The sequence below is a fragment of the Zonotrichia albicollis genome, chromosome 1 (assembly GCF_047830755.1).
Source record: "Zonotrichia albicollis isolate bZonAlb1 chromosome 1, bZonAlb1.hap1, whole genome shotgun sequence".
NCBI classification, from domain to species: domain Eukaryota; kingdom Metazoa; phylum Chordata; class Aves; order Passeriformes; family Passerellidae; genus Zonotrichia; species Zonotrichia albicollis.
Genome location: NC_133819.1, coordinates 36,046,611 through 36,066,904, shown reverse-complemented (window position 1 = coordinate 36,066,904; position 20,294 = coordinate 36,046,611). Strand labels below are relative to the sequence as shown.

General features: G+C 40.2%; 1 protein-coding gene across 1 annotated transcript in view; it reads right to left on the bottom strand.

The window, feature by feature from the left end:
* Positions 1 to 15,254: 15,254 nt before the first annotated feature.
* The window catches only part of PLCL2 (phospholipase C like 2), a 99,678-nt gene continuing 94,638 nt past the window's right edge, over positions 15,255 to 20,294 (bottom strand). The window contains exon 7 of the mRNA XM_005480922.4: positions 15,255 to 16,519. Within this exon, the coding sequence (XP_005480979.1) occupies positions 16,340 to 16,519 (180 nt within the window). The 3' untranslated portion in view covers positions 15,255 to 16,339. The remainder of the gene's footprint in view (positions 16,520 to 20,294) is intronic.

Genomic DNA, 20,294 nt, shown 5'->3' with positions numbered 1-20,294 from the left:
GGAACCCTGCCACACCAAGCTGTTACACACCCTTTTCTTAGAGAAGATAACCAGGCATCCTAACTAGACTAAGCACAAGAAAATCTCCTTCTGGCTGCTACAGATGCCTCCATTTACAGAGGACATCAGAAGGACACGTAGGTTTGGTCACTCCATGGGCACAGCTCTGTCCTGACTGCATGAAGTTACCACTGAACTCGCCTAGGGCTTGCTTAGATCAGGGACATCAGCATTTCCTCACCACTGAGGACTGGGGGCTCCTTCCTGTAGGGACACAGGAACGCTCGGTCCTCCAGGACTTCTGAGCTCACTGGGTATTCCACAGGCAAAACAATGCCATTTGGGAATTGTACTTTAAAAAAACCAAAAAAGCCTCAACCACATCCTGCTTATTAAAGCCTTAACGCTGGCAAAAGTCATCACGATGAGCTTTACCCACCTCTTCCTTCAGTGACATTTATCTTCTTGTCAGGCCTTCTTGTATCCAAACAATAACAAATATGCCAGCAGTTTAAAGCTCATTTCCCCAGCCTGCCTAGGAACCACTCCAAGTCCTGACATTTACCCGATCCAGAAACTGTTTTATTTTGCCAAGGTTTCTCCAGACCCCACACACCACATTCAAAACCTTTTCTTCTCAACTTGCACCATACCTAGATAGTAGCTGCTGTTCTTAAAGGCAAACTCGTCAAAGCACAGCAGGTATTAATAAACAGCTGCTGCTTCTCTTCTCAAGGAAAGCAATGAGAAGCTGCTGAAAATCTGTTTACATGATTCTTAAAAAGCAAAGTTCCTCTTTCTCCCCAGAAGCATTATTGATTTAATTGAAGAACTCCCCTGGGGGAGGGGGTTGCCTGCAGAAAGGTTACAGCCTGTTAAGAAAAAATTATCTCCATCAATTGTCAGCTCTTTAACCTAATGATGACAATCTTGAATAGCTTGCTCTACTCTGCAAAATTACACACAGCACTTAATTAGATTAATTAGCAAAATAGAGTTATCATAAAGAGTCTGGCTCTGTATTTCAGTGCCAGTAAGGACGGAGGGGGAAAAAAGGCAAAAAAAGGTGTGTACATTAGTCTGAATGAAACCTGTCACTCATTTAATACTAGATGGTAACTGCTGTGGTTTGGTCACTGAAAATTTGTTTTCATGTCTATTCTGAAATCAGAAAAATAAGCTTTAAAAATTTCTCCTTTTTTGATGGATGCTTGCAATGAATGCACCTTAGGACTGCTTGTTGCTGTCCTTCCAAAGATAGTGTTTCAGAGCAACGACTCCATCCTTAAACAAGTAGAGAGGTGCCATAAATGGAGGTAGCATGAGGCAATGAGGTGGCTCTGACAGGTTTCTCAGCATCATAGCCCTGTGCCAGCAGAAGCTTTACCAATTTCTTCAGAAAAAGCATACTTCAAAAAATGAAAGAAGTGTATAAATTGATGGTCTTTGCCAAGCCTGAGACGTGTGAGACTCAAAGAATAATGTTTTGTGGGTTTGCAGTACACACCAAAGTGAGTCAATGTTATGTTTCATATTTCCTGCTGGGGAGCATCAACACTCACATGATGTTCTGCAGCAAAACCCAAGCCCTGGTCTGTGCTTTGTTTATTGAGCATAAACTCCTGTTTCACACTGAAGATGCCATCTGCTCTTACTGTGTCAATTGATGTTTCCGAGTCGTACAACATTACTTTAACCAAATGTTTATTACTGAAGGAGTGGTACCCTTTAAGTAAGAAGGATGGGTTTGGATCTCTTTCTTCATGTAGAAATATTAAAACAATTGTTCAGAAACTTTCCGATCATTTGACTTTGTTTCTGATTAAGTGTGGTAAGCTGAGAAAGTTCCCAGGACAGAAAAGCCAGAAGACCTGTAGTACACCAAAGGAGTAAACATAGAAATTTTCATTATCTGGACCTTCATGGAAAAAACATAATGTGTTATTTACATTGGACAGCTGGGTAGGGGGAGAAAGGGACAATCAAAGAGCGACAACTTACTCAATTTCAATTAAAGTTTTTTTACCAAGCAAAATGTCAAGTAAGCTTTCCTTCTTCTTTGATACAATTTTAACTTGGTCATTTTGTACTATGCTCCATGACATGCCTGATATCTTCAATTTTAAAATAATAACTATCTGAAATTAGTTTAGAAATTAGATACTGATATGTAGTTAACTTCAAATGGCTAGACACCACCCAGGAGTGGTAGTACCTGATGGTTTCAGTTTCTTTATACTGATCTGAAAAAACAGTATAATCAAATATCCAATTTACAGAAAACACATATAACTGTGTAAATAAGTGTAAATGAAAGTGAGGTGAAATAATTTGTACAGATGGATTTGCATCACTTGACTACATGACATCACTAAACATGTCTACAAAAGGAAAAACCTTGTGACCAATAATGGAAGCTCATGTGAGATATCACTAGCAGGGATCATGTCTCTGTCATTCCCAAAAACATTTTCAAAGTGTCAATGCCAACATTTATGCTGAGAGATCAAAAATGATAAATAATGAAAGCAAAAGAGTGACTTGAGGCATTGACAATGCACTTCAGTGAGGCAATTCAATCTGATACACAATACGTGTTCCATCATGGTTAGACTACAGGAAAGATTTCAGATTATAGGGGGATGTGTGATATTGATGGATGAGTGAAAGCTCAAGGCAGAAAAACTCAATTTCAAAGTGCAAGTTCTACCATGAGAAAAACTGGCCTTTGAGAAACACAACCTGCAAAAATTCTTTAGTTTTTAATTTTCATCACTTCGGAGCTCTGAGCAAGGAAGGGATATAGATTTTAAAAACTGCTGCAGGTGAAGAATCTAGGCCAACAGGAGAGCTAGGTGAACAGGCCTTTATAAGTGGCATTAGGCAGACTAAATTACCTGAAGTGTTTCAACCTTAATTTCTGAATCCCTCTTTTTCTCACGTATTGAAAGGATATTTGCCAGAAATTTTCAGTAAAGTGAATCTGAGACCAACTTCAGTCTGCACAGTGGCATCCCTCATGCTGAGGAGATGGAGCTGTGATGTTTTCTTCCCTTTTCTGCATAGGTGCAGAGTAAACAGTGGCTGGTCAGATCATAAATTTAGCTGTGTGGCAACTTTCAGGAAAGGAGGCAAGAGTGTTATAAATAGGGGCAGGCAAACCAACTGAGATAAAGTTAGAAACAACCTCAGCCTGGACTACAGACTAATATTTACACAAAATGTGTGGTAAAATTGGAATATAAATAGCTGCCAGTGGCTAAAGTCAGGATGTTTTACATGAGTGAAGCACCCCAGGGAGGACATCTGATGGCTATTTGAATCATGACTTGACAATTTCAAAGATGAGGTCCCAGAAGTGTAGCCCCACATACCCTGATTTTCAGGGATGCTTCCCCATTTTGATAATTTTTGGTCTGTGTATAGCCATTCCCAACAGCAGTGATGACATCCATCTGGCCCAGCTTTTGTTCACCTAGAGCTGAGTTCCTTCTAAATAGCACATGAGATCCCTCAGTGAGTGAGGAAGTTGTTTAGTTTTGTTAAGTGTTCTCAGGGAGACAATCCACAGCTCTGCCACAGGGCAGCCATAAATAGATTGTGGTGGACCCCAAGAAAGATGTTGCACATAAATCATACAGAGCCTTCCTGCCACATCCCAGGATGCCAGCACACCTATATTCAGTCCACAGACACTCAGTCATGTGTTCAGCTGGGCTCAACAACATAGCATGGTTTGAGGTCTACAAAAATATATCTCTTTCTCAAAATATTCCTGGCCATACCCGGCCTCAGCTCAGTCTCCAAACACCCCTGAGATCTCATTTCTCCTCTCAATTACAGGCACTAAACAACTCTTTCTCTACGTGCAACTGCCTTCCTCAGGGAAGCAATTTGGAGGCTGAGCTCGGCAAGCACAAAATTTATGCTACTTGGAAAAAGATGAAATTCTGTTTCTTAGAAGGGTGTTAGCCACTCTTTATGAGACAAAGCCATTTCATTTCAGAGTTTTCCTGGCTCTGTAACAGGACAAGCAATAAACCAGTGCAAGCCTTTGAAGGTCTCTGGAGACAGACAGCTCTGCAATGAGCTGGCAGACATGGAAACTAGGAAGGGCCCATAGTGGATTTCACCTCAAAATGTCTCTGATGCACATGATATGTGCAAGATCCATGCACAAGGTCTGCTCACACCCTGTTGGAGTTCTGGATGCTGAGAATTTTAGACTTTCTGTGCTCACAGACTCTGACTCCAAGGAGAGCATTGCATTTGACTTGAGGCTGTGGAAAAGGCTTCCAAAATTGATTGATAGCACTGGGATTATGGGTGTATCATTTGATTAGGAGTGTGTAATATCACAGGTTGGATCTTAAACTTAAACTCTAAGTTTAAGGTTTTAGAATATAGCAATATATATGGGGCAAGATGGAGGTTTTAGGGGGGTGGCTGGTTGTTCTTCCTCACCTTCTTCTTCATGAGTTTGGGTGGTATTTTGTAATTGGACAGAAAAGTCCACATTGCGGACTTCAAGGGATTAGTTATTGGGTTAAAACGGAAAATAATTTAGGTGTCATTTCTTAATTGGACAGTTTAGCCTTAAAAGGCCTTGGAGAGAAAGATAGCCATTTTGTAACTTGTTAGTAGAATGTTGTAGAACTCATAACTTGTAATATAGATAAGAAATAATAAACATCTAAGCCTGAATGCAAAATAACCATCTCAAGTGCCTTCAATCCTGACCTTGACAGAGGCAAGAAAAAGAAGCTGAGAACAGGCAATATCCATCTCATATTCTTAGGTATTAGCACATATTTATGTCTTAGAAGCTTCTTCAATTAGGGGCAGGCCTCTCTAATGCTCCATCAAGACTCAACATCCTCTCTTTCATCAGTGCTGCATGCCAGCATCCAACTTGGCAGAGCAAACCCAAGGAAAGCACCCAAACAACAAAGGCAACAACTTCTGTGACTCTTTTGAATTCATTGCACTTTCTATTAACTGCTCCTCCTTTACTGAGTCCTCTCTGTATGGCTGCAAGGTCGAGGTGCAGCACAGGATGGATGAGGTGGTTGGGCACAGTCCTCCCTACCTAAGAACCTATGAGGCCGGGTGGAGGACAGGCCAAAAGTGTGAGCTGCTGACAGCACTGAGCCAAAAATCGTGGTGTTGGTGGGGAGTGTGTTCACACCTAACGTGTGGAGCCAGTGAGAAAACAGTGACTTGCAATGTGCCCAATCCTTTTCCCCAACCTAAGGGGAAAGACCTGACCACTCTCCTGCCCTGCTCTTCACTCACTCTGTGTGTGTTGGATGCAGAGGCAGCTGCTGTGCTGAGGCTGGGGTTTGGGCTCCTTGCTCACCTGCCCACTGCTGTGACATTAGAGTTTGAAGCACTGCAGGGAAAGCAGTTAATAAAACCAGTTCATTCTGTTTCTCAGTCATTTAAACTATTTTCATATGTGTCAGGTTTCGTTTCACAAACCCCTCATGTTGTGCCTGAAACCAGTTGGCAGTTTGAAGCTTTTGAGAACAGTTTCACAATGGATCATATCGTATGTGGTAATGTGGCTTTATGGTACCAAGACCAGTGCTTTGTATTTCTGCCCTTTAGGCCTTCCAGCTGAATGTAAATTTAACTTAGTTTTCAGCATAAGCATCCTTCCAACTCCAGATCACCTCAGCATGCTTCAAACCTCTGGAAGAGCCTGAGCTTTCAGCTTATGTTTGCAGCTCAGCTGACTACAACAATTTACATGAGAAACAGTTGGCAATCCATCCTATTTTGTCATCTTCCCTGCTTTGTCTGCAATGTGTTTTACTCTTTGAGTCCTAGAAGAGGTGTGAGCATGAGGAGAAGAGCAAAGTCCTACTGATGAGACATTTAAATGCCATAAAATGTCACTACATCAGATAAACTTCAAGATCTTAAAAAAGGATAAAAAGAGAGTTTATTGGATGCTGACATGCAGTTAATAGCACTTTTGCGTGCAATGACTTCACACGCTGTTTCTATGAAGTTTCAAATGTCATGTAAGTGTATAAATTCCATTCAAATATAACCTTTATTATGAGGCCATCAATAACAGAAAAATCTAATTAAAGAATAAAAGGCTTGCTGGAAACATAACCTTTTTCATATCGAATTGGTAATGAATTCATAGAACTCTATGAAGGATATTATTTCAGAGGAGACTGACAAGCCCAGAGAAAATGCTGTTTTGTACCACATGGTTTAGTGGAAGTTCCTCCTCTCTCTTCAGCAGCTCATCTTCTCCCTTTGTAATCCTGAGCGAATTATTATTCAAAATGTCTGCATCAAAATACATTAAAACAGCAGCTGCACCTTTGAAATCCCCCTGCTTTTTGGAATTATCTGCACTGGGACACTTGTCACCTTGCCACAGTCTATTACACCCAAGCCTTTGGCTGATGAATTACAGCTCTGTGAATCATCCTGTTTAGCAAATTGCCAGCATATGAGAAGGAACCAAATATCACTACCAGCATTATAGAACACCACGGGCAATGTAATGGCAGGCTACATTTCCCTTGGTCAGTGCTTACCCCAGAAAAGTAGGCCATGATGTCCTTCAAACCATAATGAGAATTACTATATGGAGTACTGTCAATCCACATAACAGAAGAAATGAGGCTTGACAGTTCAGAAAATTGGGGATAAGTACAGTAGCAGAACCAATTACTGCAATAGGATTCGTTATTTTCTCCATGCTCAGTCGAAAAGAGCTAGAAATTACCCAGGCCAAAGTTGTTGCCTGATTTTGACAAAACATGCTTATCTGTTTCTAGCTATTGATTTTGCCTGGAAAACCAGAACATGATAAAGTTCTGTTTACGGTGTGTCTCTCGCCAAGCCATAGTTAAGTCCAAGCTATGAATGTGCCACGTCACACTGCAAATGTATGATTTGTATGTAGGATTGCTGTCATCTCTTTCTGGTTTTTTTTATTATATCTTTATAGGTACATCATCAATATAAATATGATTATATATAAAAGTATTTTTATCTTGTTTTGGCATTGCCAAACATCACTTGTTTTCCTTCTGTACTGATTATTCAAAAGTTATTACTTTTCCCTCCAGACTAAACAAAGATATTACAAGCCACTCAATACATACTGTAGACTGACACTGAGAAGAAAGGTTCAGAAGGGCATCTGAATAGCACTGGATTACACATGCCTTTCTCTCTGACCCTCTGCTCCCTAACACTGCACTCCTGTCTCAGAAGTGCTTCCACAGTCAGTCCCCAGCCCCTTTCTTTCTCAGATCTAGCAGAACAGTCCATCCTGCAGCTGATCACAGAATCTTTGGGGTTGAATGGGACCTCTGGAGGTCGTCTAGTCCAACACCCCTGCTAAAGCAGGTTCACCTAGGGCACCTTGGACAGGATCATGTTGAGATGGCTTTTGAATACCTCCAGAGAAGGAGATTCCACAGCCTCTATGGGCAGCCTGTCCCAGTGCACTGTCACCTTCACAGGAAAGAAATCTTTCCTTATGTTCAGGTGGAACTTCTGTGCTCCAATTTGTGCCCCTTGTGCCTTGTCCTATCACAGGAACCACTGCAAAGAGATGACATTCAGGACAGGCAGCTCCATCATCTTTCCAGGGATTAGGTGAAGTGACTGGCCTGTAGTTTCCTGGGTCCTTCTTACTCTTCTTGAAGACTGGGCTGACATTGCTTTTCCTCCATCCCTCAGGCATTTCTCCAGTTCTCCACAACCCCTCAAAGGTGATGGACAGTGGTTTAACAACAACATCTAGCTTTCTTAGCACTCATATGCATCCCATCAGGGCCCCATGGATTTGTGAGATCAAGTTTGCCTAAATGATCTCTAACCCAATCCTCCTCAACCAAGGAAAAGTCTTCCTTTCCCCAGATTTTCTCTCTTGCCTCCAGGACCTTGGGATAAACATGCAGTTCTGGACCCTGCAGTTCAGCAGCAGCTCATGAAAACTGTAGTTCATCTCTGCAACTCAAAAACTGCTCTAGCCTGCTTCAAAACTGCTCTGCAGGGTGTTTTGAGCCAGGTCAGTGATAGTTGTTGGAGGAAAGAACAGTAACCACAATGGAAACAGCAGTTTTGGAAGCTGCTGGCACTGGGGAAAAAAAGAATGTGACCAAGTTGTGTTTCTGAGCTCCCTGAGAAGAGTCTGTAAAGCACACAGCAGCCATCAGCAGCCCTACTAAGCTAAAGATGTCTCTTGATGTCAGGTGCTTCATGGATGCTTTGCTACACCACTGGGAAACTCATTTAGATACACAACGTGTACAGCGTACAGGCAGGGCTGGTGGGACTGAGTGTGATCATGTGCTTCTGAAAACATCTGAAATCTGTGGGAAGTCTCACCTACTGTCACTAATGCTGGGGGAAGAAGCCTTGTTTTCAACATGTTTATGGTACAATAACTCTAATTGCAAGTTATGTGCACTAAATGTGACACAGAAACATCCATACAGAAAACAGAAGATCTCCTGCAGCAGGGGATCTGGCTGGCTTTGACTCTTGACTTGTACCAGTTGATTCAGTAAATAGCCTAAAGTTCTCTCAAATGTGATGAAATAGAGACTATTTAAGGCCCTGGTGCATGACATCTAATCATTCTTTATTTAGTGCAATACCCTATAACTCTGTTATTCTGTATAAATTGTGTGGTATCCTTGTTGAGCTTGCTAAGCCTCAATGAAATCCTGTGATTGTGACTACTAGTTACTATGGAGAAATCCTTTATGGATTTCAGTGTTTTGCAGCCTTTTATTTCATTAACATGCTTCACCATTTACTTACTTTATCTGTATCTGAAACAGCTCAGTAGATCCTATGAAACAGCAATATTAAATATCAAACGCAGCAATTCTTACAGCGTTATAGATACTATTACTTGTAGCACAGTACATAAGATAATTTTAATCTGGCTCCCCTAATGAATAGTTTGTGAACAGAATCTTAAATGTGAGGGTCTAATTTTCAGAGATTCAGCACTTGGGGAAATTGCACCAATGTCATTTGCATGTTATACACTTCGGCAATTTACGAAAGTTGCAATTCCAGTTTTCTTATTACAGTGTTATTTATTAAGTATTTTCTAGTTTTTGTCTATACAAGGAAGTAAGTACATGGCAAATATAGCACTGCTGGAAACTGTGGAGGTGATGAATTTTAGAGTATCTAGTGCTCTCACCCATCAGGTGCATCTCCACCATTATAGGTGCAAGTTGTCTTTTTAGGGTCCTACTCTTGGATCATTCTACTTTTGGCAATGTAGCTATGGTAGGCAAAGTACATCACTGATTAGCTTGAAACACTCTGTTCATATTTAATCATTGTTCTTGTAGTTTTCCTCTGGGCTTTGAGCTGTGGCATATCTTTTATGTAGGTAGAAAATGCCATTTTTCTTTTGCTAGAATTCTTCTGGGGAGATGCTGTCAGAGTGCTCCATCACATGTGACAGATCATCACTTACAGAGAATTATCTCCAATACAAAATTGAGTTTTTATCTTGAACTGTCGTGTCTGAGAAGCCTTGGCTGTGACATGGGGTAGTGGAAGGAGCTGAATTTAGTAGCTGATTCCTTTTCCAGGACTGAACACATCTCTCATACCCAGTTCTCTCCTAATCTCATACAGCTGCCACCTCCCCTTCATGAGCTAAGCAGGTCTCCTCAGTTAATACTATCTCCAGTGCAGCCTCCCTGAGCATTAGACTGTGCTCACATCATATTTTTCAGTCCAGAATTATGTGTTGTCACAGCATTGGCATCACCAGTATCAATCCAACATTCTCCAAGCAAATAAACTTTGAATACTGGCTACGAACCCAGGCTCAAAAAAAAAAAAAAAAAAAAAAAAGTGAGAAAAAAAAGTGAGGTGTATGCTTCTGTACAACTGTGTGCCAATAAATGTAAGCACAAAATATTGTACTCTAGAGAATGATGTTTGTGAAATGCTGCTTCCAGTCCTGCTTGCTGACTGCTCCCTGACAGAGCCACGGGGCTCTGAACTGCAGCAGCAGCCATCACTCTCCTGGGAAATTTTCTACTCACCTCCACAATTACAGATTCCTGGTCTAAGATGGGATCTTTATTTCTCCATCCAACAAAATTGCTTTTTTTCAGTAATCCTGGCACAGTGACACCATCAGTAATATTAAAAAAAATTTTACTATTTTGTTAAATATTAATAGTTAAAATTTAATCATTATTTGGCTGAAAGCATACCCAAATCACAGCAGTTATCAGCAGTTCTCAAATTCAGAACAGAGAAAGAGACAGCTGAATCCTAAGGCTTTTTCTAAGATTTTTGTAAGGTTTGGGGTTTTTTTATCTGGAGAATAACACATCTGAGAATAAAAGAAGTGCTCATGCCATGAGCCACAGCATAAAGTCTGTATTATAAGAGTATAACAAATTCGTTTTTACACTCTTATTAGACAGGAAAAATATTGGAACTCTCCAGGCCCCGAGACCCCACACAGACATGCTTGTAATCAGCTGATAGGATTTGTATTTCAAAACCCTCCTCACCAATCAGTAGCACGTTTAAGAATGCCTGCTAAGTACATGCCATGGAACAGCTGTGTAGGCATCAGTGCCCTCTGTAAACCAGGATCCAGCAAAACCTGATGTACACGGCATTTACACACAGAGTGCTGCCTTTCCTCAAAGCATTCATTTACATGCCAGTTTATTTCTCTCCCAGCCACCTCCTGAGGGGGCTGGGTTTTTTCTGCTGTTACACAGTATGTTTCTCCTGCTACCTTAAAAAGTGGTAGATGTCATTTCCTCCAATTTACCGATGGAGGAAGCTGAGGGCCAGAGAACAAAGCACAGGGCTTCAATTTCCCGCTCTGCTTCCTGGCCGTGCTGCTGCCCTCTCCCAAACAGTCCCCAACGCACAGGCTAAGGCTGCAGCCAGCCAAGAAGGGCCTCTGCTCCCCCACAAGCATCTCCATGGAAAAGAGGCAACTAATTAAACACCCAAGCTTACTCAGAAAGCTCTTCCACACACTGCAGATAGCTTAATGAGGCCGGATTGCTCTTGACAAGCAGGAGGGGTTCATGACAGCTGAATCACTGCTTGCTTGTGCTGCTCCCCCTCCAGCTCAAGCTGCCTCCTTTCGTACCACCCTCCCACGCCACCTCTTGAACACTCTCCTCCCGATCACGGACACACACATCCTCCTTCCTCTCAACTCTGCTGGGCCACAGTGGCACTCAGTGAAAGCCCTATGAGCTCAAATGGCAAAAGTATGAGCCTCAAAGCAGTGCACGCATCTAGGCCCAAAAAAACACTTTGGTGTTTGTACCTGACCACTCTCCCAGCAGCACTGCTCTCTTTACCACACTAGATGATTTTGTAGAAGGAAGAAACACTATTATTGTCCCAAAGTACCAGTAACCAATGGGAAACATTAGGGATCTGTCAGGATGGCACTGGGACCACATCATCCTCTGGCTACCCACACTTCTGGACTAATTTTTTTTTTTAACATCCAATTCTGCTTGTCTTTCTCTTCCTCAGCACTGCTTTTCAACCCTTCAGTGCTGTTCAGCTTGGTTGGCTACAATGGATGCTCCCCCAAGCCTGTGAGGACTTGTTTTCTTGTATACTAAGTTCTATTTCTAATCTTTCTGCTGTGCTCCTTTTTGCTACCCTGTGTTTCCTCAGCCACCCACAGAAGAGGTGATGAGTCAGAAAGGGAAGTTTAATCGGGTCCTAAAACAGAAATAGCAAGAAAACCTCAGGAGCTTTACTTAGGCAGTTTACTGCCTCTTTCTTATTGAGAACAAACAAGTTGTAATGACTAAAGAACATCACACAGATTAGTTTTGAAAACTATCAGTCTGATCTGTCCCACATAAGCTGCTTTCATAATACTGAGAGCAACAGGAATCAGGGAGTGTTCAGAATGGTGGAGGGTTTGATTGCAGTATTTACAGGAGCTCAAAAGACTGAAGGTCCTTATAGGATACATGCAGATCTATCAATCTTTAAACCAAGTTGTTAGATACTGCATTTAGAAAGTTTAATTGGTCAGAATGAGTAGGTGTGAATAGAGAAAAAATGTGGTAAAGTCTACACCCATTACAGTCAAAAGAAGCCAGCTGGGGACATCACCAGTTAAGGAATTCTGCTCAAAACCCCATGGGCTCATCACCCTTCAGCAGCAGCACTACAACTCGTAGCTATATAAGCACAAAATGATTTCACAGTGAAGAACATGCCTTTGCAAGGGCACACTGTGCCATGATTATGGCTGTATGATTACCCTTCTTGCAAATATCATTCTTTGTATTAATCTTTAACCTTCAATTAACACAAATGCAAACCTAGGTAGGCTAAAGCTTATTCAAATATTATTACACCATGCACAGGACACTCAGGAGCTTCCTGGATCTGTGCAGCAAATGAACATAGCAAGAAGAAATCAACATTACTTGTAAAATCCATGCCAGACAAAACTATATCAGGAAATCATACAAATGGAAGGGATACTCAAGCACTGAAAGAGCAAAGGACTGGGTCCTTTCAGATTAGTTTATTTGATTAGTAGACCAGAGTTAAAATTTTTGAAACTCACTTCCATTTTTCACGCTGGCAGCTCTGAATCATCTCTCTCTGCTGTTTCAACTTCAAAACAGGAAAAAGTGAATACAGTAACTGGCCATGGAGTCTTATTAAATTATTCTTGTGCTGTACAAAGTAGCTGAAAAAATGGTTGACTCATACAGCATCTTCACTATGCCTGCATGGGCCAGCTTGTGAAATTGTGCAGAGCACCATTCTAGCATTCTTTGCTGCAGCAACAGAACAACATGAAGGTATAAAAAGAAAGGACCAGAGAAAAAGGGGACATTTGCAACACTGCACTTAAATCCCAGTCCTAGTGACTTGAGTAGAAGACTACCATTGACATCATAAAGGCCACAGCTTCAAGAGTATAGCCTGCCCTCACCTCTGCTTTGAAGGCTTTTGCTGTTTTGGTGGCTTCACGAGGCTCAGGAGTGTCCCTTGGTCACTGCTGCTGGGGGAATTCCTGGAGAACAGAGCTGTCTGCTAGAGCTGGCTGCTGCATCCAGAGGATGGAAGGCATGGTCCTGGCTCTGTGGTTAAATATCCAGTGGGTGCTATGTACCAAACCAAGCAAAACCAATGAGGAAGGGAGGAAGAATGCAGATAAGGTTTGGAGGTGCTAAAAACAGTTTTTCAAACAGGCACTGTTTAAACGTTTTCTTGTCTTCAAGAAAAGAATTAACTGTTAGTGTCTATATGGTTAATCCATATGTGAACTTTTTCTTTCCCAATTACCCTTTAATTTTAAATTGAGCAATATATTGACATATACCTGTACCCACTCAATTATTATTGGAGCCAAACAAAAGCTAAAAAGGCAGTCAGATAAATAGTCACTCATATTTTGGATCAATCTTCCACAGTTAAAGACTACATAAGCAGTTCAACTGCATTACAGCACATTTAAGAAAATAAAGGCCCCAAAGAAGTGCAAAGTCAACCTGTGATTAATTTTATTTTGAATATTTTTCTGGGTCTTGGTTGCATCTTTCTATATAACCTAAAATAAACATTGTAAGAAAATGGACTGATAATATGGAGGCAAAGAATGCTTTCAAAAAATACAACTGAAAAAACAGACTAATATATTTGGTGTTGAAATCATCATCACTGGGCTATCAATAGAGCCAGATGCTTTGCTTGCAAGTGGTTATCCTCAACTCTTTTAACATGCAACATGTGAACTTCCTGAAGCACTTTTAGCTACACATCATCTTTCAGAGTGAAAGATGATGACTCAGCTTATTTTAAGACTTTATGGTACATACAGTTTTGGACTGAGCATGAATAATGCACAAAAGTGACTTCCATTTTAAGGAATCAGCACTAAAATCAGATGCTAACATATTTAAAGTGTCAGTTAGCTAAATGCATGTATTTTAACTTTTTAAAAAGATATATTATGTATCTATATTACTCAAAAAGTATTATCTTCCTTTTTAACAAAGTAGAACAGATCAATAATTCCATATATTGTAAGAGTGAAACATGCAAAATCTCTCAGGCCTTGTCTATGCGATAATCAAATTTCACTTACTATTTTTTGTCTTAAAAGAAAGGAAAAACCATCAAACGCTTTCAATGTTCTCTCAACTCTGTTCAGGTTGCAATGTGCTAAACAGAAATACATAAACACTAAGAATGCCCAAGACATCAGTTCTGATAACCTGGTTGGAGGAAAAGACTTTACAGAAATGCTTCATTTGTGATATAAATTATGTTGTTCTGTAAATGCCATACAAACAGTGTTGGGGCAGGACTGCAAAAGCAGCCTTACTGTTTTTTTAGGTCTCTCTGAAGCATAATGCAAACAGTGATGACATTTTCCCACAGCCTACATCTTTCAATTAGAACTAAAAGTCAGAAATAAAATTCCAGCAGTCTAGGTTTTGGGATTTCTGATAAAGTGAACCTGACTTTGCATATTTATGGGGCAGATGGATCTTGATCTAACGCAGTTGTTTTGCTGTAGATAAATTTAAATCCAACTCTAGATCAGTTTTAAATGGGATAGATTTGGCCCTGGAAGACTAATTTCATAGTGGCTTAGGATACAGTTAACAACATGAATTTCAAGTTGCTTCCCATCAACTTCAGGTTCCATCAGACTTTCAGCCGCCAACACAGAAAAGGACTGCCTAAAAAGCAACACTCACAGATGTTTACCGCACCTTAAATGCTTCATTTTGTACTACACAGAATAGAACTCCCTCCTAGCAAGATCCTAACATTAGGGCACACAGTCTGTAACTAGACACTGAAAGAGCTTAGCACCTTCTAAAACTGATCCTAACCCATACGGTTTGACATTTAAAAGTGCAAGCTCAAGATGTGACATTTACTATGCAAACTGTTTTCATCCCACCCCATCCCCACTTTAATTTTATAATGCCTAGAAAATAAATTAAGTCCCCAATAACTCAATGAAGTGCAAGTGTAACAGTGTTTTTGTTCAGAGCCCTATTGACTTTTACAGGATGTTATACATAGGTAGATTTCATTACCCTCAATGCAGAAAGAGCATCTTGAACTGGTTAAAACAAAAATCCATGTAGAATGCATGTCTTGAAGACTTCTACTTAAAACAATGCTTTTCAACAACCATCCTCATCTTCTCTTTTTCCCCACAATTGAAAAAAAAGCACATTTTGATCTCTGGAGGATTTCACTTGTTTTTCTTCAAATTTATTAGCTTCTGTAATTATATAGTCCATTTTATTGTTAAATCAGAAACAGTAAGAGAACACTCTAGGTTGGTATAGTCATTTTACAATGAGCATATCAGCTACAATACCTAATGTTGTCAGAAAACCAAAAAAGATCAGAACAGCAATTGATTTTTTTTTTTTTTGACAAACCTGCTTATTGAGATATCACCTATTCTGTAAGGAAGAAAATACTCAAAAAATAAAAAAGTTAAAATTTAGTTAAAAGCTTTACTTGTTTGGGAGCAATCTCATAAAACTCTTTTTAATATGAGCACTTCACTTCACAAAATGAAAAACTATTTACACCGTTTTGCTTGCGGTTTGGTCACATTATCTACACACATTTGCAGAAGATCTTAGGCAAAATAGGTATGTATCTTCTTCTGACATAGGCTATCAGATTGATTGCACATTTTCCTTTTACATAATGGCTCTCCTATAGTGCACTGAAGTCAGTGATCACTGTCTAATTACATTCTCATTTTAATTTATGGCTCAACAATAAAATCAATACCACTTCAAACCCAAATATCCAAGCGGCTGAACTACATATAGTGTGAAACATGTGGATTCCACTTTTTTAGACCTGATTTTCAAAAGAATGATATATCTCAGTAGCACAATTAACAAACTGTGCAAAGAAAGAAACAACCTTTGCATCAAATTGGTTTGAAAATCAAGGCATCTTGCCAAATTCTATCAACTGATTTCCTGCTAGTTACATCTCATTTTAAAAATGTTCATTTCCTGATGGCACTACAATGAACTTTTCAGCACGCGATTACTGAATTACAGTATCTTTTACATATATATGCTATATTTAGGCCAATAATGTAATTTCCATGTTACACAAAATCATTGCCTTCACAAGCAGAGTTGCTACATACATTCACAGTTTCAATAGATTGTAATTAGCTTCTCCAGTTGTGCTTTAAAAATTCCGAATATTTTCCAACAGTAAGTGCAAAGCAAATGTCCTATGCAGCTACAATTGGTCACAGAGTTATAAACTCCAAAATTACGAGAAGAGCCTTCTCTCATTCTCCGTTTTCATCACCTGCTTTCTCAGGTATGACCTCCAGACTTCGACGAGGCTTTGAGATTTCTGCATTTTCAGTGCCTGGCTTATTAAGTCCACATGAAAGAGTGGCATAATGGATTTGCTTCAGATTCTCCAGTGCTTCATTTTTAGCATATTTGAGAAGATCAGCTTGTCCCTGTATGGAAAAAAATGCAGTTAGAATGCATGTTTGATAAGAGCATTCTCTTATCTGTTACCCTTCTGCTTGTTTCAGATTAAAAGTATAGTTGTCCAGCTTAAAAAAAAAAAAAAAAAAAAGACCAAAATCCAAACCACCAACCAATGAAACAAACAAAAACTCCCCAAAAACCAAAACAAAACTCAAATACGAATTATTTAGTGTTAAAAAGAATCAAGCTCTCTGCTTTCTCTGAAGCCAATCAGTGGCATCAGCAATGGGGTAGGGGTAATTTCTGCCTAACATTTTTCATGTATTTTTAATCCATGGGGACTATAAACGTTTCTGCATAACGAAAACTGTGATGATTGTTTTTAATACCTCAGGGAGCCATTTAAAGCTTTCCTGGTTTTATGGTTCCTAGGGATTTTTTTTCCTTAGCAATGTGATTCACTCAATAGCAGGATGGTAAAGGACCAGTGCTTGTCGATGCATGAAATATGAAAACACAGACTGGAGAGCAGCACATAAAAAGGACAGTGATGACAAAGACTTCACAGGGCTGTCTGCAGTTCAGCACTATCACTATCCTTCTGCAGAATTACAGAATCACTTAAGTTGAAAAAGCCCTTTAAGACCACCAGGTCCAAAAATTAACCTAACACTGCCAAGTCCACCACTAAACCATGTCCTTAAGAGCCACATCAATCTTCCTCTTCATGGCAATTAAGTTATAAGCCAAGCTGTAAGAGAAATTGTCCCAGGCTTAGGTCATTTGACTCTTGTTCTATAGTCCTCCATCTCTCTGTATTGATCAAAGCCCTCTAACAGCAACAGCCCTCACTGGGAGGCTGTGGACAGCAGCTGGTATCTGCCTACCCTGCCCACTTGCAGCAAATGAGCAAGGCTGCAGCACACGGTGAGCACGTCTGTCTGACTGGTGGGCACAGAGAAGGTCAAAAACAAGAGCAGCAAGTCTGCAAGGGCCACACTGATTATGCTGTGTCCACATTCCTGAGAGAGAACTGCTCCACAGCTCACAGGAAAATACCTGAAGGAGACAAATTCATACCTGACGGGGGGAAACACACACACACACACACATACACACAAAATCCAGGTACTTTCGTTCCTTGAGACTGCCAGTACCAGTGTCCAATGAGGTATGAACACTGACTGCACCTCTCCTGTCACGTCTGTCCATCCTGTGTAAATTCTGTCTCCTGACAGACATTTCTCTTGAAGACATGCTAGTATCTCTTCCAAAGACAATACGTTACCTCTCCTCTGCCAAATAGGGTTGAAATGCATCTTTACCTCTTGATTTTAAAAATGCAGGAGTTGAGATAGAATAGCAGTCAGACAAAAACATGTACGCTCGTGGTGTGATACTTCTGGTGCTTCTTTAGCAACTCAGAACATAAATACTACCCAATGAAGTGAGCAGACTTATGTCTTTGGGACTCACAAATTGAAAACAAATTCTACTTTCTTCAAAGAAAAAACGTCCCCCCTCCCCTCACCCAAGAAGATAATAGCCAAAGTCTTTTTTTCTGATCACCAGAGAAGAAAAATTCTAGAATGTCATCAATCATAGCACAAGCTTCAGTAATATTTTCTTCTAAAGGGCTACTTTTTATAAAAATCACATACTTTTTTCCAAACTAACAAACAACTAAAAGCTAATTTAAAACACTCCAGCACACTAAATGAGTCATATCTGGAGTGCATCTGTTTCTAGCCCAAGTTCTGTTTTACATGGATTAGTAGAATATAGTTCTGGAATTTTAATCAAGTTGTTTATTATAGGCAGAGCTGCTAGCAAGCAGTCTATTAATAAGGTTGCCCAAAACTTCTCAGTTAAAAAAACACCCCTGCTTTCAGTTACTTACATGCTTGCCAAACTTTAACTACTTTAGCTGATACTTTCTATGCAGGATTTTTGCCATTGGCAGATTTTATTATTATTTCTGTTTAATATAGTTCTTTAACCTCATCCATATGGTTCATTCACTTCTGAGAATAAAGATGGGGAAATGCCATCAGAAGTTTATTAACAACCTTCTATACTTCCTTCCCTACTCTCACTTGGGGTAGGGACTTGTAATTGGAATGACTACAGGGCAGTAGATCCAAGTCATGAGCTTTTAATAAACAAAAATCAGATTTTGAATGTGGTTAGTACAATCACTGAGGATTCCACTCTTGATCATCCTTCATCTCTTGACAGCTCCAGCAATGTGGTAAGAGAATGTGTATTCCATTCCCACAGAATAATGAATGCACATTAGGAAAAAAGTTGGGTTTTTTTCCTGGATGGCTTCTCCAAGCCACCAACATTGGGTTGCCAAGGCAATCAGGACAAAAGCCAGACTAGAGGGGAGGAAGGAAGAGCCTGGGACAGACTGTGGAGAAGAGGTAGATGGGGAAAAGGAGGGTGCAAGAGCAATCTCTGGGACTGACCCAGCAAGAAGCCTAGGGCTGCTGAAAGGGAAGCTGGACTGCATTAAACAAGGTGGATGCTAAATCCTTCTGCAAGAGGAGATGGTGAAACACAAACACAGTGCAACAACAATAACTTTGGATCTGACAGGTGAGCAGAGAAAGGGAAAGACTACGGCAACATTTGGGAGTGGAATACAGAAAGAAAACAGATCAATAAAATCCACCACATTAGAAGTAGCCTGAAAATCATATACAAAGAGAAGAACTAACAACGCAAAAAGAGTGAGAGATTGGTAATGAGAATAAAAGCTGGTGAGAAAGAAAAACAAAAACACTGAGCAGGGAGAAGGCTGCTGAATGCAATAAATTGGGTAAGGTGATGAGAAAATGAAAATTAACACTCATTGGTAAGGATCTCTAGAGGTGGCATGGAGGAAGAAGAAAATATTAGGCGTTAGCAGGAATGGCTCCTGTTTGCAGAAGGGAATTTGTGAGTGTCTGGACAATTCCAATAAGGGCAGATGAACTTCAAAGACAAAAGAGGATCTAGGATAAAGCCTGGATTATTTGCAGACAAGGTGTCCGGACTAAATACATTTGACCAAGTGGTATCAGGTTCAGACCACAGTGAAATAGAAAAATGCATCAGTGCTCATTACTCTCCTCTCCAATGCTCAGAAATTATTTCTGAATGCCATTGAACTCAGAAAAATGTTTGTGAAACCAACTGTGTTGCCATTATCTGCCGGTATGTCCTGACCTCAAGATAAAAGAGCCAACCATGAGCTCAAGTGAGAGAGCTCTGCACAATTTGAGTGAAGTGCCTATTTCTGTTGATATACCATCATGAAGATGTATGCTGGGGAAATGAAACAGCATGCACCTCAAAGATTCAAGCTGTAGTCACAGTGAACACCACTGAAAAGTAATACAATGCATTAGAAAGGCAGAAAATTTTAAAAGTCACCTGGATCTGGAAAAAATCTGCCATCACACTCTCAATTAAATAAACACAAAGACTTTCTTTCTAGTTAGGTATCAAATGTCTCTTCTCCAAGGGCTCTCAAGGTTCAGTTTCAAATCTTTTTATTTTATGCATCCTGATTTTCACAGTAGGTGCTGTTGACTTAATAGCAGAGTCAGCTGACTGCAAGCTGGAGCAATGGGAATCTCTCAGACCTATGGACTACTCAGGGGTCTTTCACATTCTTAGCAGACCCAAATGACCATAGCAACTTGCTCTGATAAAATGCCTATTGTAAAGTCAATACAAGAGACTTACAAATAGCTCAAACTTTAGGCAAGCAGATTTATCTTAAGGGAGTCCCAAAAAAACCACATTCCAAGA